Here is an 18,940-nt window from a genome sequence, read left to right as displayed (position 1 = left end):
TCCATCCATCCACCCACTCACCCATCCATCCATCCACTCATCTATTTATCCATTCATCCAATTTACCCATCCACCCATCTATCCACCTCCAGAAAAATCTGTGCCATCACTCACAGTTCCATTGGTTTAATTCTTAGGCCAGGAAGCTGGGCCCACTTATTTCTCTGGTGAATTTGGCTCATGTACCCTAGTCCCTACACTTGGGGACTGATGGAATGAATATGTGAACTCTCGAGTGCCTAGAGCAGAGAGAGCATGGACACCTGTGTTAGGGCTGATCACCCAGCCCGCATAAATGGAAGGGACCCTGGAGAGACCAAGTCTAGGGTCATGATGACCCTGTGGCTTTCTTCCCGTAAGGTGCCAGAAGCATCTGGACCCCAACCGTGTTCCAGCCCACGACTCTGCCCAGCCCTCCTCCCTCATGTCAGTCACACCAGTGCAGTTAGCTGCCTTCTTCTCCCTTCCTTATAGTCTCAAGCCTTTCATCTCCCACTTGGTTCCCTTGGGCAATTATTTACTATTTCCTTCCACAAAGTGCTTCTGAGACACAGCTCTTATGAAAGATGTTCCACAGGATAAAGTGGGACGGCGTCATAATTCACCCCAGCTCTAGCCGAGAAGCATTTGAACGACAGCACATTATAGTCCAATTTTGCCACTCTCCGCTGCAGATGGCGGCATGAACCCCCACTTGGGCTCACAGCATAACTTAACAGAAAAGCTTTGGCAGCTGTGGGACTGAAGGGAAAGCTGTGAAGGGTGTATCTGTGTGTGTGTGTGTGTGTGTGTGTGTGTGTGTGTGTGAGAGAGAGAGAGAGAGAGAGAGAGAGAGAGAGAGAGAGAGAGAGAGATGGGCCCATAGGGCTTTGCTTCCCTGCCTCCTCCATCAGACTAGGAGTGCCTGAAAACTGAGGGACAACTTGTCTCCCTCCTTGGTGTCTCCCACAGTCTGTGGTTCAGGCACCATTGAAGGACACAGTTGCAAGTCAGACTGACTGAGTGTAAACCCAGGGTAGCTCTCGGTAACTTTTAAATCATAGACCATACTCTTCATTCTCAGTTTCTGCACCTCTAATAGGGACTCGGAGACCTACTCAGAACTGTGGCCCTGGTGATCACCATGAAATAATGTGCATTGGTCAACTATGACTGTGGAGCAGATGACTAAAAAAATCAACACCTTGAAGGAACCGATCAATATTAGTTCATGCTGTTCCTGAGGCTAGGGGACCCAGGAGTAGTTTATCTGGGTGATTGAGTTCATCATGAAATGTCCCAGTCAAGATGTCAGCTGCCGTCTGTCATGACCTGGAAGCTCACCTGGGCCTGGGGCGATCTCTACATGGCAATTGCAGCTCCTCGTTTCCCCATTGGCTGGTGCTGCAGCTTCATGTCCACAGGGCTGGTGGTGACATGGCCAACAGAGCATACTACTGGTCAAGAGGATGAGAGAGTAGTCAAGGTGGTACCATGTTGTGACAGATCCGCCTAGGGGCCTTGTTTGTTTTCATTTGATTGTGGATTATTGGGGAGGGGTCATGTGCAGAGATCAGAAGGTCTCTCCTATGTTGTCGAGGTCAGGGGTGTGTGTGTCTCTCTTGTCCTTTCTGCTATTCTTTGGGTTCCCACCTATCTGGCTGTGAGCTTCTGGCCATTCTCCTGTGTCAGCCTCTCATCTCATTATAAAAGCCCAGATGCATACCACCCCATCTGGCTTTTTACCCAGGTTCCAGAGAGCAAACTTAGCACTTCCATGGCAAGCACTTTCCCAGCTGGGCCAGACCTTGGTGGTTTTAATAAAGGCACAGAATTACCCAACCACTCTGTAATACAGCTTAACATTTTTAAAGTTACATTGTACTTATTCATTTTTGCTTGTGGAGGTCAGAGAACAGCTTGCAGGAGGATTGGGTTGGTTCTCTTCTTCCACTGGGTGAGACCTAGGAATTGAACTCAGGTCTTTAGCCTTGGCGGCAAGCACCTTTACCCACGGAACCATCTTATGATCTCTGCCCACAGTCCAATTTCAGACCATTTCATCATCCCCTAGATTTCCTTGTGCCCATCTCACTTAACATCCCACCCACCATCAGGCAATCATAATCCTGCCTTCCTCTCATCTTCTGATTGTCTCATTTTAAATCATAGAATATGTACTGTTTCCCCTAGGTCCTTAGCAGCATGTTTTCAAGATTTACTTATGCTGGTAACCAAGTGGCCATTACTATTTTGTTGCTTGACAGCACTCCACTGTATGGATGTACACCTTAGTTCATCATTCGTTTGTTGTTGGGCTTTTAGAGTATTTCCAGTATTGGTCTATGTCCAATACTGTAGCTATGCTTGCCCGTGTGGGCATCTTCACGCAGACACATTTTCACTTCTCTTGGGCAGTTTCCTTGGAGCAGGCTGCCCGGGTCTTTCCCTGTAACACACTGCCCAAAGTTTCCAGTTTCCATCACTAGAGAGAGCTGCAGGGCTCCAGCTCATCTGCGTCCTTAGCCTGAGGCAGTGTCTGCCTTTGAGGAAAGCCTCTCACTGGTGGCCCTGAGCATTTTCTTGTGTTTTCTATGCTCATCAGTGTACTATGTCTCTGATGAACTGCTCTTTCCAACCCTTTCTCTGATGGCTTGTTTTGCCTGGTCGCCTGAGCTTTTATGTATTCAGTATACAAGCCTATTTATTGCCAGGCATATCATTTACAAATACCCTCTCCCAGTCTGTGGCTTGTCACCGTGACTCCTCAACAATGTCCCCTAAAGTGTAAAAGTTTTGAATTTTGATGAAGTTGAATTTATCAATATTTTCTTTCCATCACTCATGCGGTGACTGACACACACACACACACACACACACACACACACACACACACACACACACAATCTTTGTTCAATCTGAGGTTAGGGAGACTTCCTTTACATTTCTTCCCCTAAAGATTCATCCTTTCAGTTTTACTTTTTTGTGTGATGGTCCATTTCAAGTAACCATCAAGTCTGGCTGTCCTGGACTTGCTTTGTAGACCATAGGCTGGCCTTGAACTCATTTTTTTTTTCTTGAGCCCATAGTTGAAGAGATCGTCACTGCTCAGGTGACTGCTGTAAGACCTTTACTGAGTATCACTTGGTCACGAATGTCTCCGTTCACTTTCGATCTTTCCATTGCATTCTGGGGAACCTGATTTTGGGGTGTCACCCCAAATCATGACTGGTCTGAATTAGTCACCTTTCTCATGGCTGTGATAAAGCACAGAAGGGGGGCCAAGGGAGGGAGGGAGAGAGAAAGGAAGGGAGGCAGGGAGGCAGGGAGGGATTATCTTGGCTCTCAGTTTGAGGACACAGTCCCTCATGGTGTGGAGGGCATGGCATCAGGAGCAGGAGGCGTGCATCCAGTGAGCTGGACGCAGGTGCTTGGCTCACTTTCTTCTTCTCATTCGGTCCAGGGTCCCAGCTCCTGGCATGGTGCTGTCTACATTCAAGTTTTTAAAAAAATTATTTATTTATTTATTTTTATTTTCCCTCAGTTAAATCTCTCTGGAAACACCTTCAGAGACATGCCAGGAGCTGAATTCCCTACGTGATTCTAAAGCCGGCCACATCAACAATGAAGAAGAACACCATACACTCCACCTCCACTGTGGTGACTCTTCTAAGTCTACTTCATTCTTGGAGTCCTTTGGGCTGCTCTGAAGCCGTATGTCACTCTCTACGGATGAGTCTCCTGGATCAGGTAAGGGTGGCACTCGCTTTTGTCACTTTTTCCTTTGGTCACAGAACCTGTGTGATGTCATAATCTATGTATCAGGTTGCCTTTATTCTTGTGGTGCTGGTAGTTATACTCGGACCTCTCACCTGATGGGCAAATCCCGTGCCACTGAGCCGCATAGCCAGCTCACCATCTGTGTCTGAAGAATGTCATGCTATGGTTTGCTAAAGTCCCGTAGACCTACCTTGGCAAAATTTGAACATGGAACACACAATCTAGGCGTGACAATGGGGCACCTTAGGGCCTGCTTCCCTGGGAACAGAGGAGGCCATGTTCTCAGAGGGGAGATCTCATGGGTGCTCCAAACCAACCTACCAGCTTCCTCGAGGCCTCTTACCCTTTGAGTGACACACAGGGGAGCAGCCCAGAGATGGGATGAGGGTGTGTGGGAAATGACAGGATGCTTAGCTCTCCATTAAGTTTCAGTTTTCCTGGTGGCTTTGTCCTTTCCTTCAGACTGGGAAGTGCATGTGCAGCTGCTTGGCCCCTAGAGACTTGTTGGGTATGGCTGCTGAATGTGGCAGGGGGTTGAGGACTCCAGATACTTACGTTGGTTGAGGTGCCAGCTCTTGCTGCTGACAGTAGGTCACTAACTGGTGTCACCATCGAGCTCCCAGACAGGTCAAGTGGAAAGTCAGACAGTAGTGGTTAATGGGCACCTCTCCTCGCACTCCCAGGGGCTGAGGTTTGCTGCTCGTGGATGGACTTACAGGGCCTCATGTCAGAAGGCTGGGCTCTGGCTGGGGGATCAGCACAGGCCCACCTCTCAGGCTCCTGCTGGGACTTTGCCAAAGGCTGGCAGCTGCTCTTCTTGGCTCAGAGAACAGGAGAGTGGGTACAAACACAGATGCCACCAAGGCTCAGTGCAGGAATGGTCACAGGATTGCTCTGTCCACAGCCTCTGGCCAAATCGATTCACACAACCACGCCCCATGTATGTGAACACGTGTGTGAGTAGGATTCACCATGATCTTTCTAGGAAGTAGTTCTGCAGGGCCTGTCATAAAGGAGGTGTCTGCACAATTGTAACCAGGAAAGTGTGTAAGGATTGTTAATTAGGTTGGATCTAGCCTCAGCTCCTCCCCAAAAATCTCTGGGTGGACACCACGCTGCCCTGGTGGCCTGAGTGAGGGACTCTAGCATTGGTGACCTTTCTGAGGGAATGGTCATGACCAGTGGGCTTAGGGATAACCTGTAACCCCGATGTCCTAGTCCCTGGGCTACAAGTCAGGGCCCCACATCATATTCATGTAGTGACAAGGTAGTGTGAACAGAAAACTCACTGCTACCTGTCACCACCAGGGCAGTGACTGCCACTGAATATTTACCGTGGCCAGCAGTGTGCTCAATGACCTGCTCTGGAGCTCTGTGAGAGGTAGGTGACATCACCTCCATTCCCCAGAGGAGAGAAGCAAGAACTTGGAGATGACGTCACCCCCCCCCCCCCCCGTGAGGATTGGCATGCTAATGATAACCCTTCAAGCTTCCTTGGACCTGCCTTTGTGCAGAGGTTTTTCTTCGAGGCATCATGTTCTGTAGCCAGGTTGGCTTCAAACACCCTATGAAGCTGAGGATGGCCTTGAACTTCTGATCCTATCACCTTTATCTCCTCACTGCTGGAATTCCAGGGCCTGGTTTTAGGAGATGCTGGGGATGGAAGCCAAGGCTTCCTGCTTGCTAGGGAAATACTCAACCACCCTAGAGCCACATCTTCTGCCTTGCAAATCGATTTGGACTTGAATCCACAGAAGCTTGTACAGCTTGTAAAATCGCCTTCCTCCAATGTAGGGGAGTAAACCCTCCATCCTCAGAGATACTCAAACAGAAACCTGGGTGGCCAGCTTCCAGAGATGTTGGAGTGGGGCTCGGAGGAGGCAGAGGCTGGTGGCAGAGCCAGCACATCCCAAAGACTCCTTCCAACTATGCGGAATATCTTAGTCACTGTTCTGTTGCTGTGAAGAGACACCGTGACCACGGTAGTGCTTAGAAAGGAAAGCATTTGCTAGGCAGTGGTGAAACACATCTTTAATCCCAGCACTTGGGAGGCAAAGGCAGGTGATTGCTGTGAGTTCGAGGCCAGCCTGGTCTACAAAGCGAGTCCAGGACAGCCAGGGCTATACAGAGAAACCCTGTCTCAAAACACACACACACACACACACACACACACACACACACACACACACACATTTAAAAAAAAAGAAAGAAAAAGAAGAAAGAAAGAAAGAAAGAAAGAAAGGAAACCATTTAACTGGGGTTGGCTTACGGTTTCAGAGGTTAGCTTCATTCGTGGTCCTCATGGCTGGGAGCATGGTGGCATGCAGGCAGACATGGTGCTGGAAAAATAGCTGAGAGTGCTACATCCAGATCTGCAGGCAGCAGAAAGAGAGCCTCAGGGCCTGGCATGGACTTCTGAAACCTCAAAGCCACCTCCAACAAGGCCACACCTCCTAATCCTTTTAAACAGTGCTACTCCCTAGGTGACCAAGCATTCAAGTCTATAAGCCTATCGAGTGTTGGCTGTTCACTCCCTTTGTTTATTTTTTTTAAATTTTTTGTTTATATTTTATTTTGTATACTTTGTAAATTTTGTGTACTTTGCAGGAAAGGGTGTGGGCCCCTGCTCAGGAGCTCTGGCAGCCAGGCTGGGCAGCTTCAAGTTTTGCCTCTGGGCTCCCCTTACATCTTTCCCTGGGTACCCTTTTTCAGCTCTTCAGTTCCCTTGGGTGCCACACCCTATGGTCCCTGAAAGGGGTGCTCGGATCTTTAGGCTGTGCTGCTGGCCTCTCTACACCTCTGGACAACAATCACCTCAGAGCTCTAGAGTGGCTAAGGTTAAATAAATCCCCACAGCCCTGGGACCTGAGATCAGACTCCTGGAGAAAGTAGGAAGCTGAAGCCACAGAGAAAGCAGCACCTGAGGCTTCATTTAAGGCTGCCGCCAAACTCAGGGGGAGGGAGGCGTGTTTAACTGCAGCTGGTCTGTGAGCTTTCAGTAGCGCCTTCTTTGTGGCAACAATGTATTAAACTAGCCATTCCCCAGAGACAGGGGCCTTTAATGGTTTGGCACTGTCAGCCAGGGACCAGGACTAGGAACCTTATTCATAGTTTAGTTAAGGAAAGTTGTTTTCTTTGTTTAGTTTAGAGTTCAAGTTTGTGTAAATCCCTTAGGGCATGAGTTAATAGGCCCCTCCCTGACACCTCTCTGTTAAACAATTCTAGACTCCAACTGTCACAAAGGCCATCCCCCAGACCCCCTGTGAAATCCCTCCCAGATTTATGCTAATTTTAGGTGAAAAGACTGAACAAAAACCCCACCAATCTCTAAGCTTCCCCCAAGCTCAGGACTTGAAATCCTATCAATCATCACTCCAGAAATCTCTGCGCTAGAAAGCGCTGCCCCTAAAAACAAACAAACAAACAAACAAACAACAACAACAAAATCCTATATAAAAGCTGTGTTTGCCCAGGTCTCTGCTTGTTCCTCCGCTCCTGGATTCGTCCCTCCAATAAATATCTCCTAAGAGACATACTGCCTGGTACAACTCTCTCATCGACTCTCTCATCAGAAGAAGGGAAGGAAGAAAGAAGAAACAAAGGGTGGGGCTCAGGCTCCTCAGCTCCTCAGGACTTGGGGCAAGCCTTCCCTGGGAGCTGCAATGGCTGGAAAAGGAGTGAAGCTCAGGTTCCTAAGCTCCTCAGCTCCTCAGGAATTGCGGTAACCCTCCCCTGAGAGTTGTAATGTCTGTGCTGAGGAGACCTCCTTCCAAAGCTGTGGCCTTCTGTGTCACAGAATTACTCTTCCCTTTCCTAGACACCGTTCCACCTGATCAGGAAGGCAGGGGCTAATCTTAGTCAAATCACAGGGAATCAGACGGTCACATTCAAGGCTAGTTGGTCAGCTGACACAGGGCCAACACTTTGAATCTAAGTCTTTGGCTCCCGCCCTTAAGAACCATGGCCTGCACGTGTAGGGTAACTTCTCTGTTCTGTAGGGGTGGGAGGTGCTGGAGGCCCACAGAGGTGGCCACGCAGGACACTTGCGTGCTGGGAGTTGGACATGGGTCTTAGGTGGATATCTCTCTGACTTTCCTGTGGACCTATGGGCTGGGAGTCTGCTACCTCTGCTGCCAGGCCAGAAGGGAGGTAATAGGACAAGGAATGACAACCGCCCTCCACTGCTTGCCTTCTCATTTGGCAATGTATACATAGTAAATAAATCTTAAAACAAAAACAACAATAACAAAAACAACAAAATAAAAAAAACAAAAACAAAAACAAAACAAAACAAACAAACAAAAGACCACTATTAGAAATGCAAATGCTTCTAGGCTACACTCAGAGGTTTTGTGTTTTTCATACCACACAAATTATCCTCTTGGGCTGGAGAGATGGCTCAGCGGTGAAGAGCACTGACTGCTCATCCAGAGGACCCCGGTTCAATTCCCAGCACCCATATGGCAGCTCACAACTGTCTGTAACTCCAAGATCTGACACCTTCATACAGACATACATGCAGGCAAAACAAAACAAAACAAAACAAAAAAACCACAAACAAAACAAACAAACAAAAAACCAATGCATATAGAATAAAAATAAATTGTTAAAAATTATTCTCTTCTCCCCACACTCCAAGACTTACCTGAGATTGTTTGTATTACAAAAAGCTGGAGGGAATAGAGCCATTTGCTGGTCCAGTCAAACTTGGCCTCTGGGATGAGGCCTGCTTCAGGAAGGGGAGGTGGACGGGAGGGGATTCCCCTGACAGTCTTCCTCCTGCAGGCTGGGCTAGTGATCCAGTGGTTGTGGGGACACAGCCCTGGCCTGCTCTGTATTCTTCCTGCAGAGAGCCAGAAAGCTGAGGGCAAAACAGGCTTGGCTCAGGGGAGGCACCAGATGGGCCACACTGCCTGACCCCAGTCCCTGTCATTTTTAGGAGACAAAGGCAGGGCTTCAGTCCCCAGAAGCTGGTGAACTCTTGCTTCCTGTTTCACTCTTTTCCTTCCACCATCACCAAGTCGATCATTGACCCCTGCCTGGAGCAGCTCATGGGTAATTTTCAGCTTAATCCTTACCATGGGGACAGGCTGCAGAGAAGGGAGGCTAGTAGTGAGGAAAGTGCTTGGCCTGCAAAAGCTCGAGGACCTCACTTCCATCCCCAGGGCACACATTGAAAAGCTGAGCATGTGACACTCGCTAATGTGACACTCGGCTCTTATCCCAGTGTCTCTGGGACTCACTGGCTAGCCCTGACCCAAATTGGCAAGCCCAGGTCCCAGTGAGAGATTGTCTCCCAAAAGGAGGTAGATGGCTCCCGCCGAGGAAGGAACCTGGGATTGATCTCTGGCTAAAGCATTTATAGGTATGCACCAGCACACATCAAAACAGACACACACCAAAACCCCAGGCTGCCTACTTGTGAGAATACCCTAAAATGAGCAACTATGCCCAGGTGTGACAGGGCACACCAGGGTCAGCCAGTGGCACCTGCCCGCTTCCATACACCCAGGCTGTGGTAGGAGGAGGTTCTGGGTGTTAGTTATCTGCCTGTCACTTTTAATGTGTCCAATTCTCATAATCTCCCTGGCTACAGTGTCCTTTGCTAATCCACAAGGGGATTGGCTGTATGGGGTTGTGGGCGGGGCTTCTAAAGGGAAGTGACCTTGGACTGTCGCCCGGGATCTGAAATCTGATGAAGCTCAGGCCATCCGCTAACTTGGGCTCTGGGTTGACTCTCCCCTCAGAGCATCTTGCCTGCCTTTTTCCTTTTGTTCTCTCTCTCACACATCTATGCAGGACATTACCTGGAAAGACATCAATGCCCGGGCTTGACATATGCGGTTTTGAACATTGCTTTTCCGGCTCGCCTGCTGCCGGTACTCAGGTTAGTTTGGCGGCTGCCATGCTGACTCTTTGATCAGAGCCTGCCGCTCCTGCTCCTGGGTAGCTGCTTCAAACCGCCCCCCCCCGCCCCGCCCCCAGGCAAGGTTTCCACCTTACCCCCTAGAAGCAGGTTCAGCTTCACCTCATGGGTGAAGAGGCCTTGGGTGTGGAGGGTCATGAGGGCTCTATCACAGGCCGCCTCCTCCTCCTCCTCCTCAATGCCCTCTAAGCTGCCTGGGTCACACTGGGCTCTCTGAGCTCAGGGGTGACTCCTGCTGCTGCCGCTAATTGTGTTTGGTTCTGTAAGTGACTGATTTCCTACTGTCTCTGACTCATGTTAAGTCCTTCAGAGCAAGAATGTGCTTTCTGCTCTTGCGTTCCCCCATAGGTCCTTGGGTTGAGCTGTGCAGAGGCAAGGAAATCAAATCAAATCAAGATGACGTTTATTTAATGTGGGCTAACCGTCAGGCACCCCACTGGGGGCGTTGGCATCCCACTCTAATTTGCTTCTTACCAGGCAGCCCCGAGAACGGAATAACTGGCCACACATTTTTTTCTTTTTTGCACATAAAAGAGACTGACACAAGACAGGCAGATAGCATCCCAAGACCAAAGAGGAAGGTCACACGAAGAGGAAGGAACAGGTGAACTTTCAATGGTGTATCTTTTGTCCTTGTGTCCGTCCAGCATTCATTTGTAACTCTAAAAGATCTTCTGTGTGTATGTGTGTGCATCTGCGTGTTTCTCTTGGTGTGCACACGCCACGGTGTTCCTGTGGAGGTCAGAAGACAACATCAGGTACCAGTCCTGGCCTCCCGTCTTGTTCAAGCCAGGGTCTCTTGGTTGTTTACAGCCATGCCCACCAGACTAGCTGGCCTGAGTGCTTCCGGGGGATTGCTTTGCCTCCCTCAAAAAAGTGCTGGAATTATAGGCATGCTCCACAGGGTCCCCATTCCAACAGTCCCTTCTCTGGGGATTTGAATTCAGCGTCCCGTACTTGTTTGCAGTTGTCACTTTTCCCACTGAGCCATCTCACTGCCCTGCGGAATGTGTGTCTATTTATTTGTTTTTAACTAATTACTTAGTTGGTCGAGTCTGAGTCTCACTGTGTAGTTCCTGCTATCCCGGGACTCCACATATAGACCAGGCTGATCTCAAACTCCCAGAGACCCACCTGCCTCTGCCTCCCAAGTGCTAGGATCAAAGGCGTGTGCCACCGGTGCCTGGCCTTCTGTCAGCATTTACCAAGCTATTGGGCTAGAGTCCTGGCAGTGAGGGGCGGGGCAGGGTGGAAGTGTGTGGGTGTCTCCTGAATAGTGAATAAAGGCGAAGGCTCTGGAATCTAGAGGCTTTCCAAATCCACATCAGCCTTTGAGCTTTTCCCCCTCTCTCCAGCTCTGACTATCTGGTGTGGGCAGCTGTTAGGATGGAGCCAAGCCATTGCTGCAATCCGCCTTGTTTTCCAAACCCTCGGGATGCACTTATATAACACTTACTGTGCACCTGAGGCCGTTCAGAGTGCTTCCGTGTGCGAGTGATGTTTTGCTGGTCCAGCCCTCTTTGGTCAATGCAACTATCATTACTTGTATTTGACAGGAGGAAACGGCGGCTCAGTGCTCTTGGGATCCAGACACAGTCAGCCTGGCTCCAGAGCCCTTGGCTTTAGCCTCTCTATGTTGCTTACTGTGTATTTGATAAACTGTGCTGGGACTGACTGAGTGGCGTCACCCAGGCAAGTGTTGCCAGATCCACTAAGGTGGGCTTCCTTGAGTCCCTGAGGGGCCACTTCAACCACGTTCATCTTTGCCTTGGACTCTGCCTCAGAGTGAAGGCATGCTTCCAGGGAAGAGACCTTGGGAGCCACCCCTGGCTGTGTTGTGGAGAGCGCTGCCCAGCGTGGTCAGTGTCTTCTAGCTGGGTACTCTGCTCAGCCCTGTGCTTGGCAGATATTTCCACCTCCTATCTCTCTTCCTACAATCTGAAAGCAAAGGGCTTCCCAATGGAGACAGCCCAAAGGCCGGGCCTCAGGCACCTGAGCTGATTTCAAAGGTTTCCTATTTGATCTCACAGGCCTCTTTCCGCCTCTGACAAGTCTCCATATTGCTGTGCCACCCTTGGTATGGCCCAGGCTGGCAGCCTAGATGGAGGAAGCAGCAATCTGTAGGTGAGGGGCGGTAGGTGTGGGTGTGGTGGTGTGGGTGATTGAGGCTCTCAGATCAGAGCCAAAGGCGCCTTCATCCTTTGCGCCTTTCTTGCCTTTGTGTCTCTGGCTGTTTGAAATTCAAGATGCCCTTTGAGGAAGATTCTGTGTCCCAAAGGAAGCTAGGGTCTGTCTGGGTTCCAAGACTGTGGTCGCTGCCCTCTGCTGCCCTGCCCCCCCCCTTCTCACTCTTGTATGAGACATTTCTGTATATAGGAAGGCACAGGGGCCTGGGCATGTGGCTCAATTGGTAGAGCGCCTGCCCCCCTGTGCATGTACCATCTCAAGCATCTCATAAAGGAGGCAGGGTGGTGCACACCTGAGATTCCAGCATTTGGGAGGGTGAGGCTGGAGGATCAGGAATTCAGCATCCTCTTTGGTGCCCGTGGCATTTTGAATGAGGTGACCCCATAGACTAGGGCATTAAATACTTGGTCTGCAGACAGTGACTCTGTCTGGGGAGGCTTGGGAGGGCCAGCCTTGTCAGGCGGGGTGTGATGATGCAAGTCGAACTTTGAGAGCTCAAAGACTCATGGGATGTTCAGTGTGCTTCTCTGCTTTCTGCCTGTGCTTCAAAATGGAGGCTCTTAGCTTCCTGCCTCAGTCACCATGGCTGCTGCAACACCCTCCACTTGTGATGGTGATGGACTCTCTTCTCTCTGAAACTGTAAGTCCAAGTAAAATCTACCTTTTATGTATTGCTTTGATTATGGTCTTTCATCAAGGTAACATAAAGTAACTAATATAGCTACATAGAGAGTTAGAGGCCAGCCAGACTATATGAGGGGAAAAAAAAAAAAAAAGAAAGAAAGAAAGAAAAAGAAAAGGGACAAAGATAGCATTGTGCTTGAGTGAGAAGTGTCCCCAACAGGCTCCAAATACTTGATCCCCAATTGGTGACATTGTTTGTGGAGATTATGGAACCTTGAGGGGGTGGAGGCTTATTGGAGGAAGTACATCATTGGGATGGGGCTTTGAAGGTTTATAGCTTCACCTCACTTCCTGTTCACTTTCTGCTTCCTGTGTATGATTGAGATGTGATCAGCCAGCTTCCTGCTCTGGCCACCCAATGCCACGCTTTCTCTGCCATGATCTATGCCAGAGAACCGTCATGCCATTCAAACCTTTGGAAACATAAGCCAAAACAAACCCTTTCTTCTTAAGTGGCTTTTGGTTAGAATTCTTTATCCCCATATTAGGAAAGTGACAAGTAGAGATGGGTACCGAAGAGGCCCCAGTTATCACCACTAAGCATTAGTCTAACATTTCAGGGGCATGGACACTCACACCTGTGCTCAGGTACTCACCCGCTCATCCTTCTCCATCAACAGAGACACTTGTGGGACACCAGAGTCCCTGGAAGCATCTTACCTCTCTTACTTGATTTGAAGAGGGCCACACATTCTACGAACCTCATCTTACTGGTGAAGCATCCAAGGCTCAGGGGTGTAAGCTGGAACCAGCCTTTGGTTCCATGGGCCGAGGTTGTGGTACCAAGATTTCAAAGCAAGACCCATGTCATTGTCAACTGCAATGTACCTCCTGCTGTTCTGCCTGCCAGGAATGCCCTCTGTGCCCTCAGTCCCCTGTTGCTGGCTGACTGTCAGCAAATAATGTCTGACCCCAATTCCTCCCTACAACTCACACGCAAAGGGGGTAGAATGCAACCTACCATGGGCAGGAAAGTTTGCCTGGTGGTGGCAGGGTGTGGCTGCTCTTGAACCCACAGGTTTCTTGGGGGCTCCTTAACATGGTGACTGACTAGAGGGTTTCAAATGGCAGAAACCAGCTCCTCCTCTCCCCTCCCTTGCTGCTGGGGTGGCTGGCACTCTTTGGCGCTAGGTGGCTGGCAGCTGGACCATACTGACCTGTTCTGCTGTCATGTGGCTTCCCCGCCATCTCAAGCCCCACTGGGTGTACAGGCGTGCATCACTGTACCTGGCTTTTTTAAACCTCAGTTTCTGGAGCTCCAACTCGGCTTCTCAAAGAGACTGCATTCTGAGGCTCCAGGTAGGCATGGGTTGAGGCAGAGGCGAGGTGCACTGACCCACACAGGTGCTAACTCACCCCTTGCCAGCTGTGTGTTTAGAAGGACATTTACCTTGCTGGTGCTGACGGCCTTCCTGGCCATGCTGAGGTTGTCAGGGCCTGTGAGCATGGGACTCATGAGACAAATGTAATGTACACACTGGGCAGCTGGCAGTCCGCCGACTGCAAACAGAGCAGCGATTCCCCTGCACTACTCTCTCTATCGTTAAATGGACAAGAGGCGAGTGTGAGTGGAGAGCAATGTTTGCTTTTGTAATGGGATATATTTAGCAGGTAGCGGATTCCGATAGGCAAAGCAAGTGTTTTCATTTATTTATGCATTTGTAATTACTGGAGCTTAAGGGATAATGGCGGGCGACTCACCCTGTGCCCAAGGTTGGAACCCAGTGAGGAACAGGTGCTGAGATCAGCCAGAAGGAAGTCAGATGCCCTCCTGACGGCAGATGCTGTCCACAGGGTGTGGCCTGATGGTTAGCCCCTGGGCAGAGCTGCCCCAGTGAGGCCAGCAAGCAGCTCCCAGCCAGTCCTAGTCCTGGCTCAGGAAGCACTCTATGTGTGCATAATAGGGAAAGGTGACGTGAGTCATGCATGGTCCTTCCAGGCTAGGGAAACTGAGAAGCTGGCAGTGAGGCAGTGACAGGGGGAGTGTGTGTGTGTGTGTGTGTGTGTGTGTGTGTGTGTGTGTGTGTGTGTGTTGTGGCATGGTGTGTGCATGTGGTGTGGTGTGTGTGTATATGGTGTGGGGTGGGATGTGTGTGTGGTGTGTGTGTGTGTGTATGTGTGTGTGGTGTGTGTGTGAGAGTATGTGTCAATGTGTGTGTGTGGTGTGGAGTGGAGTGGTGTGTGTGTTTGTGTGTGTATGTGTATGGTGGGGTGTGTGCCTGTGGTGCAGTGTGGAGTGTGTGTGTATGTGTGTGTGGTGGGATGTGTGTGTGAGTGTGTGTGTGGTGTGTGGAGTGTTGTGTGTGTGTGTGTGTGTGTGTGTGTGTGTGTGTGTGTGTGTGTGTATAAAGGATGAGGGGAGGGGACATCTACAGGTAGTTGATCTAGGCTTAGTGCCAAGGAGAGAAGCCAGCCTCCTCTGGGCCTGGAGGTGGGAAATGCTAATACTGTGTCCTTTAAAATAAGGCGGACCCTGCCCATGGCCCAATTTTTTATAAAGCCCACAATGTCCACCATGCGGACTCATGGCCATTTTCTTCTGGTCTTACCCATCCCCTGCTCCTTCCCATGGGAGGGTTTAACCCCGCAGAGCCACTGTCAGGTCCTCCAAAAGTGCTGCACACTCTCTTCCCTAGGGCTTTTGAACCAGCTGTTCCCTGGGCCTAGAGCTCCCTTTCTTCACCTTTTCTCACTGCCAACTCTGATTTAGCCCTCAGGCCTCCACTCAGCAGTCATCTCTTGCAGGAAGTTTCCCCATGTCTCACCCTCCTGTGCTTCCTCTAAATACAGTGATCTCACTGACTGCAGGTTGACTGCATCTTTCTGGAGGACAGGGGATGCGTAGGTGAATGTGTATGCGTATGCATGGGTGTATGTGTGCGTGGGTGCATGTTTGTATGGATGGATAGATGAATGGGTGAATACATGGATGATGGATGGATGAATGCATAGGTGAAGTGCATGCATGGGTGAAGTGCATGCATGGGTGAAGTGCATGCATGGGGGAATTGCATGCATGGGGAAGTGCATGCATAGGGGAAGTGCATGCATGGGTTAGATGGCTGGATGGGTGGATGGATGGATGAATGAATGGATGGGTTGAATAATGAATTAATAGATATATAGATAGATAGATATGTGTCTGTAAATGTATACCTGCATGCTGTGTGGATGACTGATGGATGGATGTAGACATGGACACACAGATGCATGTGACACATCTATCCATCCATGAATCCATTCATCTGTCCATTCCTCCCTGTGTGTTGACCCCCTTCCCTCCAAGGGCAGTCGCCTACACAGCCCCATTTGCAAATAGGGCTCCTCTGAGACCTTTAAAGGTCTTGGCAAAGTGCAATGTCCCAGTCCTAGAGACACTGCCACCAGCCAGCACGACCAGCAGTTAGCTGATATCTGTACATCCTAGGGCCCCTCTCCTATGATCAGCGAGCCCACTGTGTAGCATGTGTCTCCTTCACACTGTTCCAGGCTCTCTGTCACACAGGCCCAGAGAGGAAGGCTCAGACAGGAGAGCCCCCACTAGGAAGCACTAAAAATAGGATTTAGCCCAGGGCTGCCAGTCTGAGAGTCCCTGCCGCATAACACGAGGGGCTGGGCTAGATCAGAGGTTTGTAAAATGTTTGTAGTGGAGAGCAGCTTTGTTCAAACAGAGCCGTACACGGAAACTCTCAGTAGAACGCAGATAAAAGCCGACTGTAGCCGAAGCCTGGGTGGGTGGGCAAGGGGGGGGGTGGGGAGTCTGATGGCCCCTTTCCCTGCTCCCCTCCTCTTCTGCACGTGGCAGGGATCTGTTGGACTTCTTGGGTTTGGGTCCCTTAGAGGGAGAATCTCATCCTAAGGGATATGATGACACAGGCTGATCAGGGGTCACTTGGTGGATCCTGGTGACCTGAAATTTCCTAAGTCTATCATCAGCCTTACCTGGAGGAGATCCTGCTGACTTCTGAAGCAGCACAGGCTCTGGCTATCTTGTTACTGACCCCTTTGGCTCCGTGTTGCTCAGCCTGGGTCTCCTCTGACCACGCCCTCCAAAAGGGCTGGTCAGGGGCAATTTGGAGTCCCTTTGCCCTTTGACTATAGGTTGATAGGCACAGGAGGAGCCCAGCCCTGAAGCTTGTCCTGGGACCTGCATCTAGAGTCTGTGCATGGCGCAACACAGACTGGGATGCGCTCAGGGAAGACGGGGCAGGTGCTAGGAGTCCCAGCCCAGTACTAGCATGGTCAGAACTGTGGAGAGCCGTTTCAGGCATGACCAGGGACCTTGCCCTCGATATGCTAATGATTCCCCCCAAGTCTGGCTATAGATGGAGAGCCCTCTGTGCTACCATGGAAAATCATATCACTAGGTTCAGGGGATGAGGGATAAAACACAGAAAAGAGGCCAGGGGCTCAGAAAAGGGGGTGCATCCTCTGAAAAAGAGGAGTAGGCTTTGGTGCAGGTATCGGAGGATCACAGGAAAGTGCTCAAGGTGCCAGAAATTTTGACTGCTTTGGGATGCATCATCTGAAACAAAGGGTTTAACCTACCCCAAAGTGAGATTTGGTCTTTGGTGTCTGTTTTAGAGGAACTATCACTATTTAGCCCGGGCTGGCCTCAAACTCAAGATCTTCCTATGTTTGCTTCCTCCCAGTGAGAAATATCTGGCCTCCCCCTGACTGTGTTCCCTCTTTTTTTTTTTTTTTTTTTTTTTTTTTTTACCCCACTTCCCTAACTAGTGGTCTTGGACTCATTAAAACACTACCACTGCCTGTAGATCCTGGGCCAGTGTACCTACCCCAAAACGGGAACTGGCGACCCTAGATCCTGGTCCCAGCAATGCCCCTGCCCCAGCTTCGTACCTTGATAGTGTTGGATGAGATGATCTTGGAGGGTCCCCTGGAGCCAGGCAGCTTCAGAAGGCTGTGTGGAAGCTGAGGTCTGTGCCTCCTCCGTGCCCCTCCCTCTGGCTCCCGTGATCTCAGAGTGAAGGAAGCCCAGTGCCTCCAGCCTGTCAGGCTCTTCAAGTGGACTCTGGGAAGTCCATTTGGCTTATTAGCAAACACTCTTGGCACAGCTCACAGGCAGCAAATTGGATGGAAGTTCACGGAAGTCAGGGGACATGTTTATCACCTCCACTCCTCCACCTGTCGCTGCTGCTTCCAGCTGCCTGCCGGGGACAGCCAAGGTTGGTCTTGGGGAAGAGGGACCGGGGGAAAGAATGAATCACCCCTAAAAGCTGCAGCTGTTGACTGCAGGCACTGGGGCACAGGGACCCGCTTTGGGCTCTGAACTCCACAGCAGGCTGACCGTAATATGACATTGGCCAAGGTCCTTGTATCTATCTGGGCCTTGGCAAGTAGAGGGGTCAGGTATTTCCTCCTGGTGCTGGGCCGCACCTTTCTCAACTGTCCATTAGGGGTAGCCTCTCACTTCTTGTTCACCTTATCCTGTGCTAAGAGCAGCACTGGTGACCTGGGCGATCAGAAGCTGTGTAGTAGGGAGCATCTGGTACCTTAGATCCCCTCTCCCTCCACTCGTGCATTCAGCTGCAGATCATTTCAGGCTGCAAAACCTGCTTTGGCTTCTTCCTCCCTCCCCTCCCCTCCCACCTCCCCTGGTCCTCACCCCTCCCTGCTGCATGCACTTCCCTTAGATTCCTAGTTCCAGCTCTTACTCCCCAGCCACTGGGCCAGAGGGGGCAAGCTGTGCCTGCTCCACAGTCTTTGTCTATAAGGAAGGGGGTCCATAAGATACAAATCAAAGGATGGATAAGCAGGGTGGGGTGGGGGAGCTGGTGACAGGGGCTGGGGGACGTCCTCCCTCCATGTCTGGTGGAGCCCAGCTTTCCCTCTAGGGAAGATGGAGAAGGGTAAGGCTCACTTGCCTTGGCAGCATCTGAAGGGTCTCTCTGCTTGTCCCAGGGTCCCAGCCTGGGCTGATCTGCAGCTGGCTTGTAGTGACTCCCAGTGTGTGTGTGTGTGTGGGGGGGGAATGTGGAAGTGGAGGGGGGGAGGGAGCTAATCATTTCCCCTCTCCACTCATCTCAAGTCTGGCATTACACATTTACAACTGCCGCCCCCCCGCCGCCCCCCACACATTGTAGGGCACCCTAGATGTTCTTCTCCATACTGGCAAGGTCTTGTTTCTGACCTTTCTTCCTCCCTTGCTCCCGCCCCTGCTGTCTCTCCCTGCTGACCCACTGAACTTGAAGACCCTGAAAGCAGCATAGATTCCCCTCTGAGACCAGACAGCCCACCCTGTCCTTGCCTGTCCGCATGCACTCACCCACCCACAGCCATTCACAAACACTCCCCGCCAAGCACTTGTCCACAGGTTCTCAGCCATGAGCATCCACTTGCAGGCACCTGCACATATGTGTGCTG

At 50.6% G+C, this 18,940-nt stretch overlaps 1 protein-coding gene across 1 annotated transcript in view; it reads left to right on the top strand.

The window, feature by feature from the left end:
- The first annotated feature begins 3,680 nt into the window (after window positions 1-3,680).
- Window positions 3,681-18,940, top strand: part of IGSF21 (immunoglobin superfamily member 21) — a 375,328-nt gene continuing 360,068 nt past the window's right edge. The window contains exon 1 of the mRNA XM_084787969.1: window positions 3,681-3,729. Within this exon, the coding sequence (XP_084644095.1) occupies window positions 3,696-3,729 (34 nt within the window). The 5' untranslated portion in view covers window positions 3,681-3,695. The remainder of the gene's footprint in view (window positions 3,730-18,940) is intronic.

This window comes from Acomys minous, assembly GCF_964271855.1.
Source record: "Acomys minous genome assembly, chromosome: 6".
NCBI classification, from domain to species: Eukaryota; Metazoa; Chordata; class Mammalia; order Rodentia; family Muridae; genus Acomys; species Acomys minous.
The sequence above is the reverse complement of the archived record's forward strand: the minus strand, read 5'-3'. Positions and strand labels throughout refer to the sequence as shown.